The 16,810-nt window shown below is 43.2% G+C and overlaps 1 protein-coding gene across 2 annotated transcripts in view; it reads right to left on the bottom strand.

Moving 5' to 3' along the window:
• The window catches only part of LOC308100154 (spectrin beta chain, non-erythrocytic 1-like), a 134,376-nt gene that overhangs the window by 22,112 nt on the left and 95,454 nt on the right, over nt 1–16,810 (bottom strand). For both annotated transcript variants that reach the window (XM_080449074.1, XM_080449073.1), the window contains 14 exons: nt 16,546–16,683; nt 15,067–15,187; nt 14,173–14,388; nt 13,432–13,584; nt 12,586–12,852; nt 11,405–11,607; nt 10,323–10,413; nt 9,514–9,660; nt 7,764–8,027; nt 4,291–4,515; nt 3,856–3,945; nt 3,184–3,465; nt 2,487–2,617; nt 2,008–2,212 (listed from right to left, as the gene is read on the bottom strand). In XM_080449074.1, the coding sequence (XP_080305200.1) occupies nt 2,008–2,212; nt 2,487–2,617; nt 3,184–3,465; nt 3,856–3,945; nt 4,291–4,515; nt 7,764–8,027; nt 9,514–9,660; nt 10,323–10,413; nt 11,405–11,607; nt 12,586–12,852; nt 13,432–13,584; nt 14,173–14,388; nt 15,067–15,187; nt 16,546–16,683 (2,533 nt within the window). The remainder of the gene's footprint in view (nt 1–2,007; nt 2,213–2,486; nt 2,618–3,183; nt 3,466–3,855; nt 3,946–4,290; nt 4,516–7,763; nt 8,028–9,513; nt 9,661–10,322; nt 10,414–11,404; nt 11,608–12,585; nt 12,853–13,431; nt 13,585–14,172; nt 14,389–15,066; nt 15,188–16,545; nt 16,684–16,810) is intronic.

Genomic DNA, 16,810 nt, shown 5'->3' with positions numbered 1-16,810 from the left:
CTTTTACTCCACTAGTTATTTGAAAACTTGAGTTACTAGTTACTTTGTAGATTTTGATTATTATTACAAAACAAGCCCTATAAATATTTTGGCCATTTGAAATAGCCGATCTACAATAATAATAATAATAAACTTTATTTGTATAGCACCTTTCATGACATGAAATGCAGCTCAAAGTGCTTTACAGAGCAAGAATACAATTACAGTTAGAACCAATTTAACAATAAAGCAAACAAAAATAAAATAAAATAAAAGCAAAGGCAAAAGCAAAGGCATAAAACAACATTAAAATAGGGAATACAGTGAGGAATTAAAAATCAACCAAAGAATCAGCTAAAAGCAAGAGTGAAGTAATAGGTCTTGAGCTGTGCTTTAAAGCTATCGACAGAGGCTGCCTGTCTTAGGTGTAATGGGAGTTTATTCCACACTGTCGGTCCGTAAAAGCAGAATGCTGCTTCACCGTATTTTTTATATGTCATTGTAGGCACCTCGAGCAGGTCAGCACTTGAAGACCTGAGGGCCCGGTTTGGAACATATCTCTCTAGGCAGTCAGAGAGGTAGGTAGGTGCCAGACCATTTAGAGCTTTATAAACTATTAAAAGAATTTTAAAATCAATCCTAAAAACAACCGGGAGCCAGTGTAGTGAAGCAAGAACTGGAGTGATATGTTCTCTCATCCTGGTTTTAGTTAAAATTCTGGCTGCCGCATTTTGAACAAGTTGTAATCTGTCAGTTGTTTTCTTTGGCAGGCCAGAGTAGAGTGCGTTGCAGTAATCAAGCCGAGAGAAAACAAAAGCGTGGATCAGCGTCTTTGCATCGTCTAACGACAGATAGTCTCTAATTCAAGCAATATTTCTAAGATGAAAGAAAGCAATCTTGGTGACATGATTAATGTGTGTATTGAAATTCAATTCAGAATCGATAATCACCCCCAGGTTCTTTACTGTGGTGTTACTTTCTACAGCCAGGTTACCAAGTCTACTTGTTATTGATTCTCTCTGCTCACTGGAGCCAATTATGAGAACTTCTGTTTTATCCTCATTTAGCTTAAGAAAGTTCTCACTCATCCAGCATTTTATACTGGACAGACAGGTCAACAATGGGTCTAGAGCGCAGGGGTCGTCTGGAGCTACTGAAAGATACAGCTGGGTATCATCAGCATAGAAATGGAAGTTCACTCCGTGATCGGCGATGAGTTCTCCCAGCGGTAGTATATACAGGGAGAACAATAAGGGACCCAGAATTGAGCCCTGTGGAATACCAGAACAGATGTTGTGTTTGTCTGAGTCAAAGTTAGCTAGACTGACAAAATAGCTTCTGCCTGTTAGGTAAGAGTGAAACCAAGACAAGGCTGTGCCTGACAAACCAATCCAGTACTCCAAACGTTGTAGTAGAATTGTGTGATCAATCGTATCAAAAGCAGCGGTTAAGTCAAGAAGCAGGAGAACAGATACATTTTTGTCGTCAGCGGACACCCTTAGATCATTAATTACTTTTACAAGTGCTGTTTCTGTACTATGACCTTTCCTGAAGCCAGATTGGAATTTGTTATGAACCTTACAAGCTCACAATGCGTTGCGATGCGGCACATTGTGAGCTTGTAGATCTGCCATTAAAAAAAAATATATATATATTAAAAACCTGTGAAAGGCTGTTTCCTCTCGGGGTGTTCGGTTTTTGTTTTTGTTTTTGTGAGCTTGTAAATCAGCTATTTTCACAATTTCTTGTTTTTAAATTTATGGAACTTTTTTATTTTGGAAAATTTCTGAAATTCTTTTGGATTTCTTTTTTTGTATTTTGTTATTTCTGAGGGAGAAAAACACATTCATATAAACATTTTCAAATTACAAAGTACGTGTTTTTCTGCAGGGAAACACACCAGCACAATAATATAGTGACTGATAGAGGGAAATGAGGGCTAAAATGTTTACGTACTAAAATAGGCTTTAAGCTACACAGCTAACCTTTAAATAAAGTATTTAAGTAGAGTAGTTGCTTTGCTCTTACCGTGACATGTTCGTAGTCCTGGCCCAGCTCATGTGATCCGGCCACCACCTCCCTCTCTGCGATCCACTGCTCCAGGTCATCCACCTCCCTGTTGAGCTGGAACAGCCGGAAGCGCTCCTCCAACTTGCCCCGCCGTTCCTCCGACAGGTCCTTCAACCCTGCGTACAATTTGTCCACCTGCGACTGACGCATTCCTATACGCTCACTGAGAGAGAGAGAGAGAGAATGCAAAACATTGAAATGCTGCTGTCAATTGTTTCAAAAGTTTATCCCAAGCTAACCTTTCCTGTATGGATGTATAACTATTTCTGAGGGGGAACATTCGTCAAAAAATAGCAGATCTACAAGCTCAAAATGCATCGCAAGCTTGTAGATCTGCTATCCTGCTAAGCGGTCCGCTACAGTTGTAACTCAAGTCCATTTCTTTAAGACTTAGAGGGTTTAAGTGATTGTTAATGTAATCAGTGCAGAAGGTGCACCTCTCGGGATGTTCGGCAGACACCAGTCCTCTGCTGGTCTGAGACAGCTGGTGGACGGTCTCTGCATAGTCCTCCACCGCCTGCTCCAAGATCTGATGCTTCTTCAGCATGGCCACTGAGCTCTGCTCATCCTGAGAGAGACAGAGAGAGAGACACAGAGACAGAGACAGAGAGAGAGAGAGAGAGAGAGAGAGAGAGAGAGAGAGAGAGAGAGAGAGAGAGAGAGAGAGACAGAGAGAGAGAGAGACAGACAGACAGAGACAGCATACAAAGAGATAGACAGAGATATATTTTATATCAAATATTCTTGCAGAAATGATAAATATAAAAGTCTGCATACTGGGTCATGCTCCACAGTTGAACATGTATTGGTTTCCACCGAGGACGTGACGTTTGGAGCCTCATTCATCGGATCAGCTGGTGAGGCTCCAAGCGTGCGTCACTTCCATTTGATGGAAATCAATAAACTTAAAACTTTGGAACATGATCCAGTGTGTTTTTGGATTCTGACCTCTGCCCAGCACCTGGTACTTTAGTGAGTGGATGTGTGTGCCTTACGCACACATCCTAAAATATTTTTTTATCAACTAAAACAATTTAGTCAGATTAACCATTAAGCCATGTTTTATAATTTGGCTTATAATGCGAGCGGTGTGTGCGTGTGTGTGCGTGTGCATGATGTGGGTGCATGCGTTACCTTGGCCTTCTCCTCAGACATCATGTAGAGCTCCTGTTCGCTCATCCAGGCTTCGGCCTCGGCTGCGTCGAAGTAGTACTGCTGGGCCTCGTGGGCCGAGTGGAGTCGGGCGTGCCGTTTCTCCGCCTCCTCGCCCATCTGCGTCCACAGCGACGCCAGCTCGTCGAGCCGCTGGCGAATCAGCTGCGAGCTGGGGCTGGCGGGCTCCCGCAGCACCGTCTGACTGCGCTGGAAGATGTCATCGTAGCGAGGCTGGTGACCCTGGATCTCCTTCTGGAGGGTCTGCAGCCGGAGGGCAGAGGTCACACACGGGGTTAGAGGTGGATAGGAGTGTTCGAAGTGAGAGTACTGTGTCTGTGTGCGTGTCAGAGGTCGCATTAGTCCGGAAATGGCCGGTTTTGACCGTTTTTTACGACGGAAAATATAAATCTCTATGGAATTTATTGGAATTATATTCACCGCAAATCATGCACATTTCAAATCCTCTGCTTCGCAAATGCACTCTCTCTCTCTCTCTCTCTCTCTCTCCCACAAACACACACACGCAGCTATTTCCTGTTAACTCATTCAGTGCCACTGGACGTCTAAAACGTCCGTTGTGATATAAGCCCTGATGAAACATCCAACACAGATGCTTAGCACTTCGAGGTTGTGTGATTGGGTTCGTGTTACCTGGTTTTTCTTGATCAGTAGTTGAACTGTCTGTAGGTTGTGTCCATGGTCTGTAGATGTGGCCAGAGCCATCCTCTCCTCAACCCACAGCTGCACACAGAGAATGATGTCAGTGTCAATGGTCATATAAAGTATGTATGATGGAAAGCAACTAAGTATATTTACTCAAGTAATGCATTTAAAAAAGGTAGGGTTTCTGATCAAATGCATATCAAATATCTAAATATTGAATCAAGCAACTTAAAAACATACATTCCATCACTTGTAATCAGTGATGTAGTGTAGTATATAATCTTAGCATTAACTGATGAATTGAGTACAATGGACCACAATGGAAACGAGCCCCCTGGGGCTGTTAGTGTTATCCTTTTAGCATAGCCTGTACTGTTCACAATCGTGTTAATAAAATATATTCAATCAATCAATCAATCTTACGATCTCGTCCTCCATGTCTCGGTTGAACTGATGGATCTCCCGGGAGGCCATCAGGGCGTCCCGCCTGTTCTTCAGGGGGTCCTGGAGGGAGGTGAACTTCCTCTCCACGCCCTGCCTCTGGCCGTCCACCTCCTCCGAGTCCTTGCCCTCCTGGCTGAGAGCCTGAGCCTGAGTCTGCAGCTCCTCCACCTCCTTCTGACGCACCTCCACCTGGCTCTCCAACATCTGGAGGGGACGGGGGAGGAGAGGAGAACCGTTATCCAGAGAGGAGAGGAGAACCGTTATACAGAGAGGAGAGGAGAGGAGGAGGAGAACCGTTATCCAGAGAGGAGAGGAGAAGAAGGAGAGGAGAACCGTTATCCAGACAGGAGAGGAGAAGAGTAGAGAACCGTTATCCAGAGAGGAGAAGGATGAGAGGAGAAGAGAAGGAGCTAACAGCATTCGCTCTGATGCTTCAACGGTCTGCTAATCTGAGATGACATGCGCTCACTCTCTCTCTCACTCCGTTTCTTTCTCTGCTTTAAATTGGTCTCTCTCTTCTCTCTCCCCCCTTTTACATATCAAACACTAGAAATGAGCTCTCTCTATCTCAGTCACACACACACACACACACACACACACACACACACACACACACACACACACACACACACACACACACACACACACACACACACACACACACACACACATCAAGGCAAATGGGGGATTACACAGTGTGTGCACGTGTGTGTCTGAATGATTTGGTCCGAGTGATATACAGTCTACATGGGCTGCTGGCTGTAATGCATTGTTACTCTATTACTTAACATATCAATTATGTATCATAACTGTATAACTGAACACATTACTATATGACTGAATGGATTGGTTAATACATTACTATTAACTGTATACCACAATTGTATTACTGTATGAATCCATCAACCTATACAGAGCTAGTTCAGATCCACCAGTAAATCCATACCTCGACTATCCATCCAGAACCAACACCAATGATTAAAAAGAAATGAAGAATGATTAATAATTAGGAATTATTTTAAAGTTGTCTACCTGTGTGTAGTTGGGTTATCATGTGCTACAGTGTGTTTCACTCTGAACGTTTAAGGAACAGAGACAGAGTTGTCAAACTGAAACATGGCACTGCTGACAGGAAGTTGACGCTCAATTCCTGTTGTATACAGGGTGGTCAAAACTACCTTTTGACCTTTTGCGTCTTCCAGGCTTTTCCACACGGTGGAAAGGCTGGTTTTAATTCTGAACTGACTAGTGCAGTGGTTCTCAACCTTTTCTGGATCAGGGCCCACCCATCTGGAGCCCACCCATCTCTGACCACTTAAGCTGGCAGCAGACAGGCTGAGCCGTGTGCATTTTCAGAGCAATTCTGTATTCCAGCTTGGATCAGTGTAACTAACATAGCGTTGCTGTCAGGCAGAAAGCTCTTATCTCCTTATCTTCTTTTTGTGTTTTTTTCCCGTAAATTGTCCTACTTGATCATACTACAGCATCACACAAAAGCATCAAAAGTAGCAGATCTACAAGCTCAAAACGCACTTTTGAGTGTTTTTGCAACAGGTTGAGAATCGCTGGTTTCGAACCGGATACAGAGACTTGTTGGGGAATTTGTCCTCACCAAATATCCCTATCGCTTGGCTGCCACAATGCTATTGTACCCACACATATATGAGTTGCTACGATTCAGATTACCAGATACAAAACGAGGTACAGTATACCAAGACGCATTTTAACCCAGAGATCAAAATGAGCAAAAATCTAACCGTTGACCTAATTGAAACATTTAATGTTACCTGCACCAGTTTGATTAAAGACTGCAGTTAAAGGAAGTGCCACTGGATGGCAGTAGGGTACTTTACAACAATAGCTTGAGTTTCCTCACCTGCAAAAATGTGATTGGACTACTGTAGATCTGACAAACCACAAGCTGTTAACAAACCTGGATTTGTGTTGTGTGGTGCGGTATTTATTACTGCATCTTCAGCAACACTGAAGACCAAGATACACACACACACACACACACACACACGTTTGAATTGCTATACTTGTGAGGACAACAACATTACGATGCCAAATTTATGCCATACATTTATTTTGTGTGCTATTTTAACCATAACCCTAGGGCTGAAAATAGCAGATCTACAACCGTGTAGATCTGCTAGACACTGCTAGACACTGGCAGGCAACTAAGTATAAATCAGGCATAACTCCAACCCTAACCACTTATCCGAATTCCAACCCGAATCTTTTCCTGATTGTAAACCATGTCTAAAACACCAGGTCCAGAAAAAAAGTATCCTCACAGCGTCTAGTCTGCTATACTTCTGGGGACAGTATAGTATAGTAATACAAGTACAGTACACACATAGGTTTGTATTATTATACTTGTGAGGACATCAACATTTTAGGACAACGATTTTATGAATGCCATTACAATTTTGGGGCATTTTTAACCGTAAGCCTAGAGCCAAAATAATGGCAGATGCACAAGCTCTTTTCCAGTGCACGACACCAGCGCACAACTAAGTATAAATCAGTTATAACTATAATTCTAACTCTTAAACCTGACCTTTAGATGTCTCTTCTAACCCTAACACCAACCTGAATCTTTTTCTAATAGTAAACAAACACTTTTCTTCTTAGGACCAGGACAATGGTCCTTACATCTATTTCTCAAATTCTGATATACTTGTGGGGACATTTGGCCCTCACAAGTACACACACACACACACACACACACACACACACACACACACACACACACACACACACACACACACACACACACACACACACACACACACACACACACACACACACACACACACACACACACACACACACACACACACACACACACACACACACACACACACACACACACACACACACACACACAATTGATAGAAGGTACAGTCAGTCTAGACCAGGAAGTTTGGTGAAATACATTGGAGTCAATGAGGGCCGGCTGGACCAGCTTGTGAACAAACATTATTTCTGAACGATTGCATCCTTTGTCAGTTAATCGGTTCAGGAATATAAAAGAAGACATAGCACAGGTTGTTTTCTAATCATTTGTTTTTCTACGTGCACACTGTATAATTTCATTGAGGCATCTAAACAACTTTAGACACCTCAATAAAAGTATACAGTGTACACATCGAAAAGCGACACAGCAGAAAACAACGTGTGATATGTCTTCTTTTATTGTCCTGGGCCGAGTATTTTACAAAGGTCGCAGTCGTTCAGAAATAGTGTTTGTTTAGAAGCCCTCATTGACTTCAATGTATTCCACGGCTGCAGTTTGTCCTCCCAGTACGACGAATTTGCCGGCTAGAATTGCTGGATATCGAAAATACGTAGATGACCGTACCTTCTTTTTAATTACCTTGACACACACAACCAACCATTATTAACGTGACTGACAGCCTGGCAAGCCAATCCCGTCCTCTCCTCACCTGTTGCTTCTTCAGCAGGATGTTGACAGAGGTCAGGTCCTTGCCGTAGTCGTCCGATGTCAGTTGGCCCTCTAGCGCCCCCAGCCACTTGTCCAGGTCGGCGCAGCTCTGCGTGAAGAGCTCCGCCTTGTTGGCGTCAAAGAGACACTTGGCCTTGGTCTGGGTGGAGCTCTCTAGCTCCTCCCACATGGTCTGGAGAGAGCCCAGCTTCTCCTGGACCATCGCCTCTGTGTCGGGTTTCTCTGCTACCAGAGCCAGGCCGTCCTGAGGGAGAGGGGGAGAGGGAGAGAATGTTTATTTTTTATTGTGGCATTATTACTGTACTTCTTGACTCACTAAATCTCTCTATTATACAGTATCTATCCATCTATAATATGTCATCACATAAGAGTCATATTTTAATTTAAGAAATTGTCCAAATGTGTCAAAATAATAGCGAAAATTGCAGATCAACAAGATCACAATGCGTCGCGATATGATGCGTCGTGAGCTTACAGATCAGCTTTTTAGATTTTTTGAATACTTCTTTCACTGCGGATCATATTTCCATCTGGTTCCGTTTTCTGCATCTTCCTCTGTGACTCATGCCACCTGCATGTCGTCTCTCACCACATCTCACCTGGGCTGATCCTCTAATGCAGTGATTTTCAACCCTTCTCATATAAAGGTCCATTATTTGAGATTTTGCCTCTCAGACCCAATACGTAGAATATTTTGTTATCGTTACGATACGATTTTGTCCACAATTCCATGATGTATTGATGTTGGTACCATAGGAGAGATAACAGGCAAACGTCGATCAAAATAACAATTCTTTAATTTAGTAATGCAGATGTTTAACAATAATCTAACTCTTGAGAGCGCAAAATGAACGTAAGGGTCCATTTGGTTTCATTTTACACTCTCAAGAGTTAAAGTTCTATAAGGGTCCATTTGGTTACCAACTCTCCATCATTTAGCTGGGGACCACCTGGAAACCCCTCAAGGACCACAGGTGGTCCCCGGATCACTGGTTTAGAACCACTGCTCTAATGCAGTCATTTCTGATCTTGTCACTCCTAATGCAATCTGGGAACCCAGAGCCAGTGAGAATGAAAAACAGCGCCCTCTGCTGTTTGTACTATCTCTCACTGGCTCTGGGACAATGGCGACGTAGCACCCGTGCGCAAAGGAAACCGGGGTTTTGGTCTGCCTTCAGCTTTCACTTCCGATGGTGCCACTATGTTTTCATTCCCACTAACAATATTTCTACACGGAACACTAACACCACTTCTCCCAGAGAACATGGATCGTTTTGGTTATAAGCCCACTTGTTTCTATGATGAAAGAGTAAGTTAAAATGTGAATATCTTTCCGTGGTTTTGTCTGCTCCGCGGACGCTATTGTTAAATTAGTTTGGGTTTGTTTCGAGGGGGAAAGATCGACGGACACGTGAATCCCGCCCACTACATTTGATTGGGTAAAGCGCGGCCTGCTTCCTGATCTGAAGGCACGCCCACTTGTAGCCCAGTGCGTACATGTTATGACGAGCCTTCACGACAGATTCCAACGCAGAGCAGAATCTGTTCTTGAGAGATTACTCCTAATGAGAATCGTTTGCTAATCTTGACAATTTGTGAAATGTTTAAATAGAATTGATCATCGTCACAATATCCATATTGAGATATTTGTTCAAAAAAGATATGGGGATCTTTTGTCCATATCCCCCAGGCCTATACAAACAAACAGCCACAGTGTTATGTATGTATACCTTCTCTATCTTGTCCAGCCACTCCTTGTTGGACTGCAGCTCAGCCATGAAGGCTTGGTGTTTCAGCCACTTGCTGTGGAGGTTCCTGGCCTCGTCGTAGGACATGTCCTGAGCCGTCAACATCTTCTCATTGATCCACAGAGACAGCTGCAAGACGTCACAGACACACACACACACACACGTTAACACACACACACACACGTTAACACATGTAATAGTTAAATGCTGTATTCACTTCAAGGAAGAAAGTCTTCACATCTTTCTTAAAGGGATAGTTCACCCCCAAAAGGACTTTTTTTCTATCGATTAGTCACCCCATGGAGACTTGAATGTTTTTGTCGCATTCCTAAGCCAATAATTTGATGACAGGCAGCGGTTTCCGGTAGGAAACACAAAGAGTCTCCTTTGTATCTCCTACCGGAACCGCTGCCTACCGGTCCGCTGGTCATCAAATTATTGGCTTAGGAATGCGACAAAAACAAAAACATATCCATGAATTAAAGTTTCCATGGGGTGACTAATCGATAGAAAAAAAAAAATTTTGTTGGTTGAACTATCCCTTTAACCTCTTTAAATCTCTAGACGTAGTTGGCTGAGTTGGCTCTGTACTTGAACCGCATGTTTTTTTTCCCCCCCGTCTACACCAAATAGTCGATCTACAAGCTCACAACGTGTAGCAAAGCGCGACATGTTGCGAGCTTGAAGATCGGCTATTTTGGCAAATGCCCCCCTCATAGGGATGCTGTGATCTAGGTGATTAAACCAAACAGTGGAAGGAGTCATGTATAACAGGGGGATGAGCTTCGTACCTCCTGGCAGTCCTGCAGGAACCTCTGCAGATCTCTGTTGTCCTTCAGTTTCGTCAGAAGGTCGTTGGCTGCTGCTCTGTTCTTCTGACGCCTGCAGGAACACACAGTTATGGACTTATTATTATCATTATGTTATGGACAGGGGTGCACATAACTGGTGCGCAGGTGCGCATGCGCACCCAAAATAAATAATGCGCACCACATCAGACGACGCGAGGCGCTTTTGCGTACCAACAGCTGGGACAGGAATTTCCAAGCTTTTATTTTTTAGCAAAAATAAAAAATAAAAGCCTGGCTGGAGATCGAGGCTAGGAATTTACTTCCTGAAGCCACACTCACACAATCACGCTAAAGCACGCGTCGGCCCCATACACAGCCATAGGCGCAGGAGGACGCATGCTGTGATTGTGTGAGCCTCGCATCCTGACACACAGACAGGCTGCGACTCGCAGCTCGCTGCACGCAGCGGCTCTTAGAGGCACTCGTCACCGATGATGAACGCACCGTAATGGCGCAAAATATGCCGTGAACGTCCCAATTTGGCGGATAAAAGCAGCGCAGCACAGGGCACCAACCTTGGGGGGGTTCACCAAACGGCGTGAGTGAAAAATCGGCGGAATTTGGAAGCAGAGCGTCCTTTTTTCTCGCACAGCACCCCCCCCCCCCGTTGACAAAACTGTCCCGGTGGGCACCGTGCTGAGCCCCCCCCCCGTTGACAAAACGGGACGGGACCATTTATTTGGTGCGCACCAAGTCACATCGCCAGGTGCTCTTCTGAGTACTAGACCTAAAAAGTTATGTGCACCCCTGGTTATGGAGTTAATATCGCACTATGGCATTGGTTCTCAAAGTGGAGTCCTGGGGGGGAGGGGGGGGGGCTCAGTTTGGAAAATGTTGAATAATTGTGCATTTTTTAACACAAATCTTCTCTTCTGGGAGGTCCCTGGCACAACATATTTTCAGATGGGGGTCCGTGGCCAAATATATATCATTTTGGGGGTCCTTGACATGCAAAAGTTTGAGAACCACTGCCTTATACAGCCTCTGCTGACCTCTTGTTAATGGAGTCCACTTTCTCTTACCTCTGGTCAATGGAGTCCGCTTTCTCCTGGATGCGGTCGGCGTTGATGTTGCTGTCGGCGACGAGGCGGCGGCCGGCGTCGACCACGGCGTGGATCTTCTCCTCGTTGGCGTCCATGGAAGTCATGAAGTCGTCCTGCTTTTTGATGGCAGCCTCAGCACCCTCCAGGGTGGTCGCCATCTCTGTGTGGGCCAGGACATACTCCTGAAGACAGAGAGACATGATATGAAGGACAAGGACATCTCTGTGCGGGCCAGGATGTATGTTCAATGTTCAAATGCTTCCGTCATACAGTCTGGACCACGGAAGCGCTGAAAACAATACAAGGGTAATAATAATACTAATAATACATCCAATTTATATAGCGCTTTTCTTTTTTTTCCGATTGCCAAGATCGCATATATGCGTTCTCTCAAATCCATCACTTGATTGCCTAGATCGCATATATGCGTTCTTTCATTCTTTTGGGAAAATTCCACAAGGGGCGACCTAACACAGCTTTGGAATGATTGATCGTCTCTCAGAGAAGAAAAATGTGGATGTGACATCATTCCAAAAAACGTCACTTCCGCCCGGCCCCAATGATGGGATTTTCAGAAAAAACGGCTGTATCTCAGTTTCTTTTTTTTCCATTGAAAACCACCCGTTTTCAGCGGACCAAAGCTCCAAAATGGCGGATCGCGGTTGGAAACTTGTCGTTCCCATGGATCCTTCCGTCTACCCACAGGAAACTTTTTTCATGTGTTTTTTTTTTACACAATGTCGGTTCCACGGCGTTTCAAATATCATCGGATTGAGGTAATTATACGCCGGCACGGGGATAGAAAACTTATCTTGGCAATATATGTGTTAAGAGAATAACTAGTTAAAAGGCTAAAAAGCAGAACCCACCTCTACCCTTTTGTCATAGTTTTAGTCGACGATATTAACCCATTGATACCTGGAACGCATCTGTGTCACTTTAGATGTCTTTGGCTATTCAAAAATAGCAGATATACAAGCTCATAGCGCGGCACCGAGTGCCGCGCTATGAACTTGTAGATCTGCTATTTTTGAAAAATATTGAAAAAATATGTTTTTGATTTTTTTCAAAAAACTTTAGGATTTAGATTTTTTTAAAGAATCGCCTCAGGTCCTAAAGGGTTAAACAGAATGTGCATTATATTCTATTTCTAGGTGTACCTGGTTATTGAGGAAGGCCTCGGCCTGCTTGGTGTCCCTCAGGAACAGCTGGTACGCGTGGGACTGGGACAGCAGGCTCTGGCGGTTCTCCCACATCTTGTGCAGCTCGTTCCAGCCGGTGTCCAGGGCCTGCAGCCTCTGCCTCAGGAACATGTACTGGGCGTCCGTCTGGTCCTGGGTCACCAGCTCCCCCATGTCCCTCATCTTCTGGTAGTCCTCCTCGTAGTTGCGGATCTCGTTCTTGATGTTCTCGTGCTGGGTCAGCAGCTGCTCAAAGAGAATTGAGAGTTGTTGTTTTTTTGTGTTAGTCACTCGCTCGTACAGGTACAAAGTATCAGTGGTGGAAAAAGTACTCAAATTCTTTACTTAACCCATTAAGACCTGGAACTGTGTCATTTTTAGTTTTGAGCTAAAAAGCTTTATTTTACATTTTGGCTATTCAAAAATAGCAGATATACAAGCTCATAGCGCGGCACCGAGTGCCGCGCTATGAGCTTGTAGATCTGCTATTTTTGAAAAATCGTGAAAATGTGTGCAAATCTTTGAATATATATATTTTTAAAGCGAGCATTTTTAACTCAAATCTTTGCTTCTGGGGGTCCCTGGAACAAAATATTTTGATGGGGGTCCGCGGCCAAATACATATAATTTTGGGGGTCCTTGACATGAAAAAGTTTGAGCACCACTGATATAGAAACATACGTTTTTCAGAATACTGTTGAGATTTAGGAGACATGTAGAATCGGCTTCAGGGCTCAATGGGTTAAGTACCAATACTGCAATATAGAAAGACATAAAAGTCCAGAATTCTAAATTTGGGAACCATTGCCCTGCTCCACCAATCACCTTCTCCGCCTCGGCCAGTGTGTTGGGCATGTCCTCTGAGGCGATGGCAGACTGCGTGCGAGACAGCCACGACTGGAAGTCGTCCAGCTCTCTGAGGAACTGCTGCAGTTTGCTGGCTTCGCCCAGAGACGCCTCGCGGTTCTTCCTGGTGTCCTGGAGGTACGAGGGGAAAGACATGGGATCAACTGCACCGCTGAGGAAAAGTATATCTGCCCCATTTATAGTCAAACTAAAAATAGAAAAATGAAATAGAAACAGCTTTATAAACAAAACACTGTCACTGCAAATCTAGCTGCCTATTAACCCTTTTAGACCGGGAACGCATACTGTGTCATTTTTAGATTTCTTCAAAAATTGCGGATCTACATGCTCAGAGCGCGGCACTATGAGCTTGTAGATCTGCTTTTTTTTTTAATCGTGATTATTTTTTAAAGCGAACATTTGTAACTAAAATATTTTTTTATTCGCTTGAAAAAATATATACAGTACTGTATTAAAAGATTTGAAAGAAAATCTCGATTTTTGAAAAAATAGAAGATCTATAAGCTCATAGCACAGCAATCGGTGCTGCGCTATGAGCTTGCATATCTGCTATTTTTTTTAAATCGTGACTACATTGGATCTAAATCGTGACTACATTGGATCCTTTAGAACGCAGGTTATTTTTTCCATTTCCTGAAAAGTGATGGTTCTGGACATCCAAAGGTTTCCACCCGACGACGATGTAATCCTATCTCGTACCTTCATCTCGTCCCAGACTCCGGTGATCTCTCCCAGTCGTCCCTTGATGCCGTCGGCCTGCTCGGGGTGTTCGGACGCCAGGCGCTCTGCCTCCTTGCCCAGGTCTACCAGCTTATCCTCGATGGCCGCCAGGTCTCTCTCCATGCCCGTCAGCTTCCTCTGCAGCGCCATCACCCCTGCCAGGTCGTTGCCCAGCTCCTGGGTCGACTCGATCACCTGGAGCGTCGCATACACACACACACACACACACACGCACACGCACACACGCACACGATCATTAGCCACTTTTAGCTTGACAGTCCTATTTTGGACAGATGTTCAAAAATAGCACAAAAAATATATAGCAGATCTACAAGTTCAGCAATTTCTGAAAATGTTTTATAGTGTCAAATTGAGCTGAAGTGGTTAGATAATATGGTAGACATCTACATATTATGTCATTCAACCGGAAGCTGTCCTGAAATGTAAACGTGAACCTGACTAGCTGGATCAATGGCCAGACACTGTAACCTAAACCAATAGGTGTCAGCTGTGGACCATGCTGGTTTCACTCCAGCAGTCTCATCAGGGACCAGTTTGAGTTTAGACTCCAGATGATTGCTGGTGCAATAGAGATCAAGCGGTAATCTAAGGCTATGTTACACTGGCAACCGAAATCTCATTTCTGGTCTATTCAGATCGGAATCAGATTGGTTTGATCAAGTCTTGAACAGCAACAAAACCCACATGGAAACTGATTTTTGCTGATCAGATTTGAACCACATTGCTAGGCTTCCTAGGTGTCACTGGCTGAAAATAGCAGATCTACAAGCTTAAATTCTGCTATTTTTGGCAAGCGACAAGCCTGTGCCAGCACTCCCCTGCTGGGGCACCACTTTGAAAAGTGTACAGTACCTTGGTCTTCTCCTTGATCCAGGACTTGGTCTCATTACATTCCAGATAGTAGTTCTGAACTCCCAGAGCAGAGTTCAGGCTGTCCTTCTTCAGGTCCACCAGGTCTCTGAACTGACTCCACCTGATGGACGGACACACAGACACACTTAAAGTGTTAGTTTTCATTGCTATTCTGCTACTGCTTACCGTACCTGAGAAATGTCTCCAAATAAGATAACTTTAATCAAAGTGGTCATCACTTTAATGAGGTAGCTGGTAAAGGTGGGATAATTTTGACTTTATGTGTTGCTGGGTAGATTAACCTCATTATCATTTTTCACATAATTATTTTTTTGTATTAATAATCTAAATCCGCAATGCAAATAATAACTTAAGCTGTCAAATAATCGTAGTGGAGTAAAAAAGTACAATATTTGCATCTGAGATGTATTGGAGTAGAAGTATAAAGTATAAAAATGGGAATAATAATGTATAGTACTAGAGTAAATGTACTTACTTTCCACCACTGTGTATGATCCTTGTATGTTGTTTTAATGTTGTTTGTAGTTTGATAACAGTCATTATTATATTATAATTGCATTTCTGTTTTTATTTTTATTGTAACATTGTTAGGAAGGATAGATAAATAAAGTGTATTATTATTAATATTATTATCACAAAAGCCATTACAAAGAACTGGCTAAACAAGCTGTCCTACTCTGGGCCTATGTGTTAATATTGTGAAACAGTTGCATCTTCAGACTTAACACATTGAGTGCCAAAAACAGTCCGGACCGTTTTTTATAATCCAAACGAGAAGTGCCAAAAACGGTCCGGACCGTTTTTGAGAAAAAATATTTAAAAAGAAATGCAATTATTATTATTTTTTTCCCTTCACAGCACCAGGAGATATAATTTTTCGGAGATTTAGACTCCAATCCACTTCCTGGTTAACTTATGACTTCAAAAGCCTGTATCTCGGCTCCTGTGTACATTTTTTTTTTATTATGTATTTTTGACTATTTTCGACTATTTTCAACTGGCTGCAACTATGGAACGGATTACCTAATGTTTTTAATTTTTTTCCCCCGATTGTACGAGACCCCTGTGTGTGTAATGAGGGGATCACCGTGAGGACGGTGATCACTGAAAATATTTTGAGACTACTTGAAAAAGGTTCAAAAATGGTTAAAAATCCAGGCACTGCGAGTACCCTGTTTAAAAAAAAACCTGGCACTCAATGTGTTAAGACTTCAACAACAACTGGGAGAAAAAGATGTCATTATCCAGACTACCTGGAAAATGAACCAGATCTCTTCTTTTTCCTCAACCTTAAATCTTGTAAACATTTGTTTTGGTTGTTATTGATATATCAACCGTATTTTTGTTTTGTTTATTTTTTGTCTTGTTTGTTTCACTTTCTGTGTCCTGTGTTTGTTTTGGAAAAATGTGTAGATAAAGAGTGATTTTTTTGTATTATTACAGTATAATGTACTGTACCTGGTGTTCAGTTTGTCTTGCTGTGCTTTGATCTTCTCCTCACTGGGATGTCCACTTTGGATCAGTTGCCTAGCAACCTGGTTCACCACGGCAATGCGAGATGCATGGCTGTTCATCTCTGGCTCCAAACTCTCAAACCTGTGTGTGTGTGTGTGTGTGTGTGTGTGTGTGTGTGTGTGTGTGTGTGTGTGTGTGTTTAGAAGTTGAGAGAGAGAGGAGGAATAGAAGGGAGAAAACATATTAACTGAATGAGATCAAATCCAGA

Source organism: Gymnoscopelus braueri (genome assembly GCF_963280865.1).
Source record: "Gymnoscopelus braueri genome assembly, chromosome: 14".
Classification (NCBI taxonomy): Eukaryota; Metazoa; Chordata; class Actinopteri; order Myctophiformes; family Myctophidae; genus Gymnoscopelus; species Gymnoscopelus braueri.
Note: the sequence above shows the minus strand (reverse complement) of the source record. Positions and strands in the feature narration are given on the sequence as shown.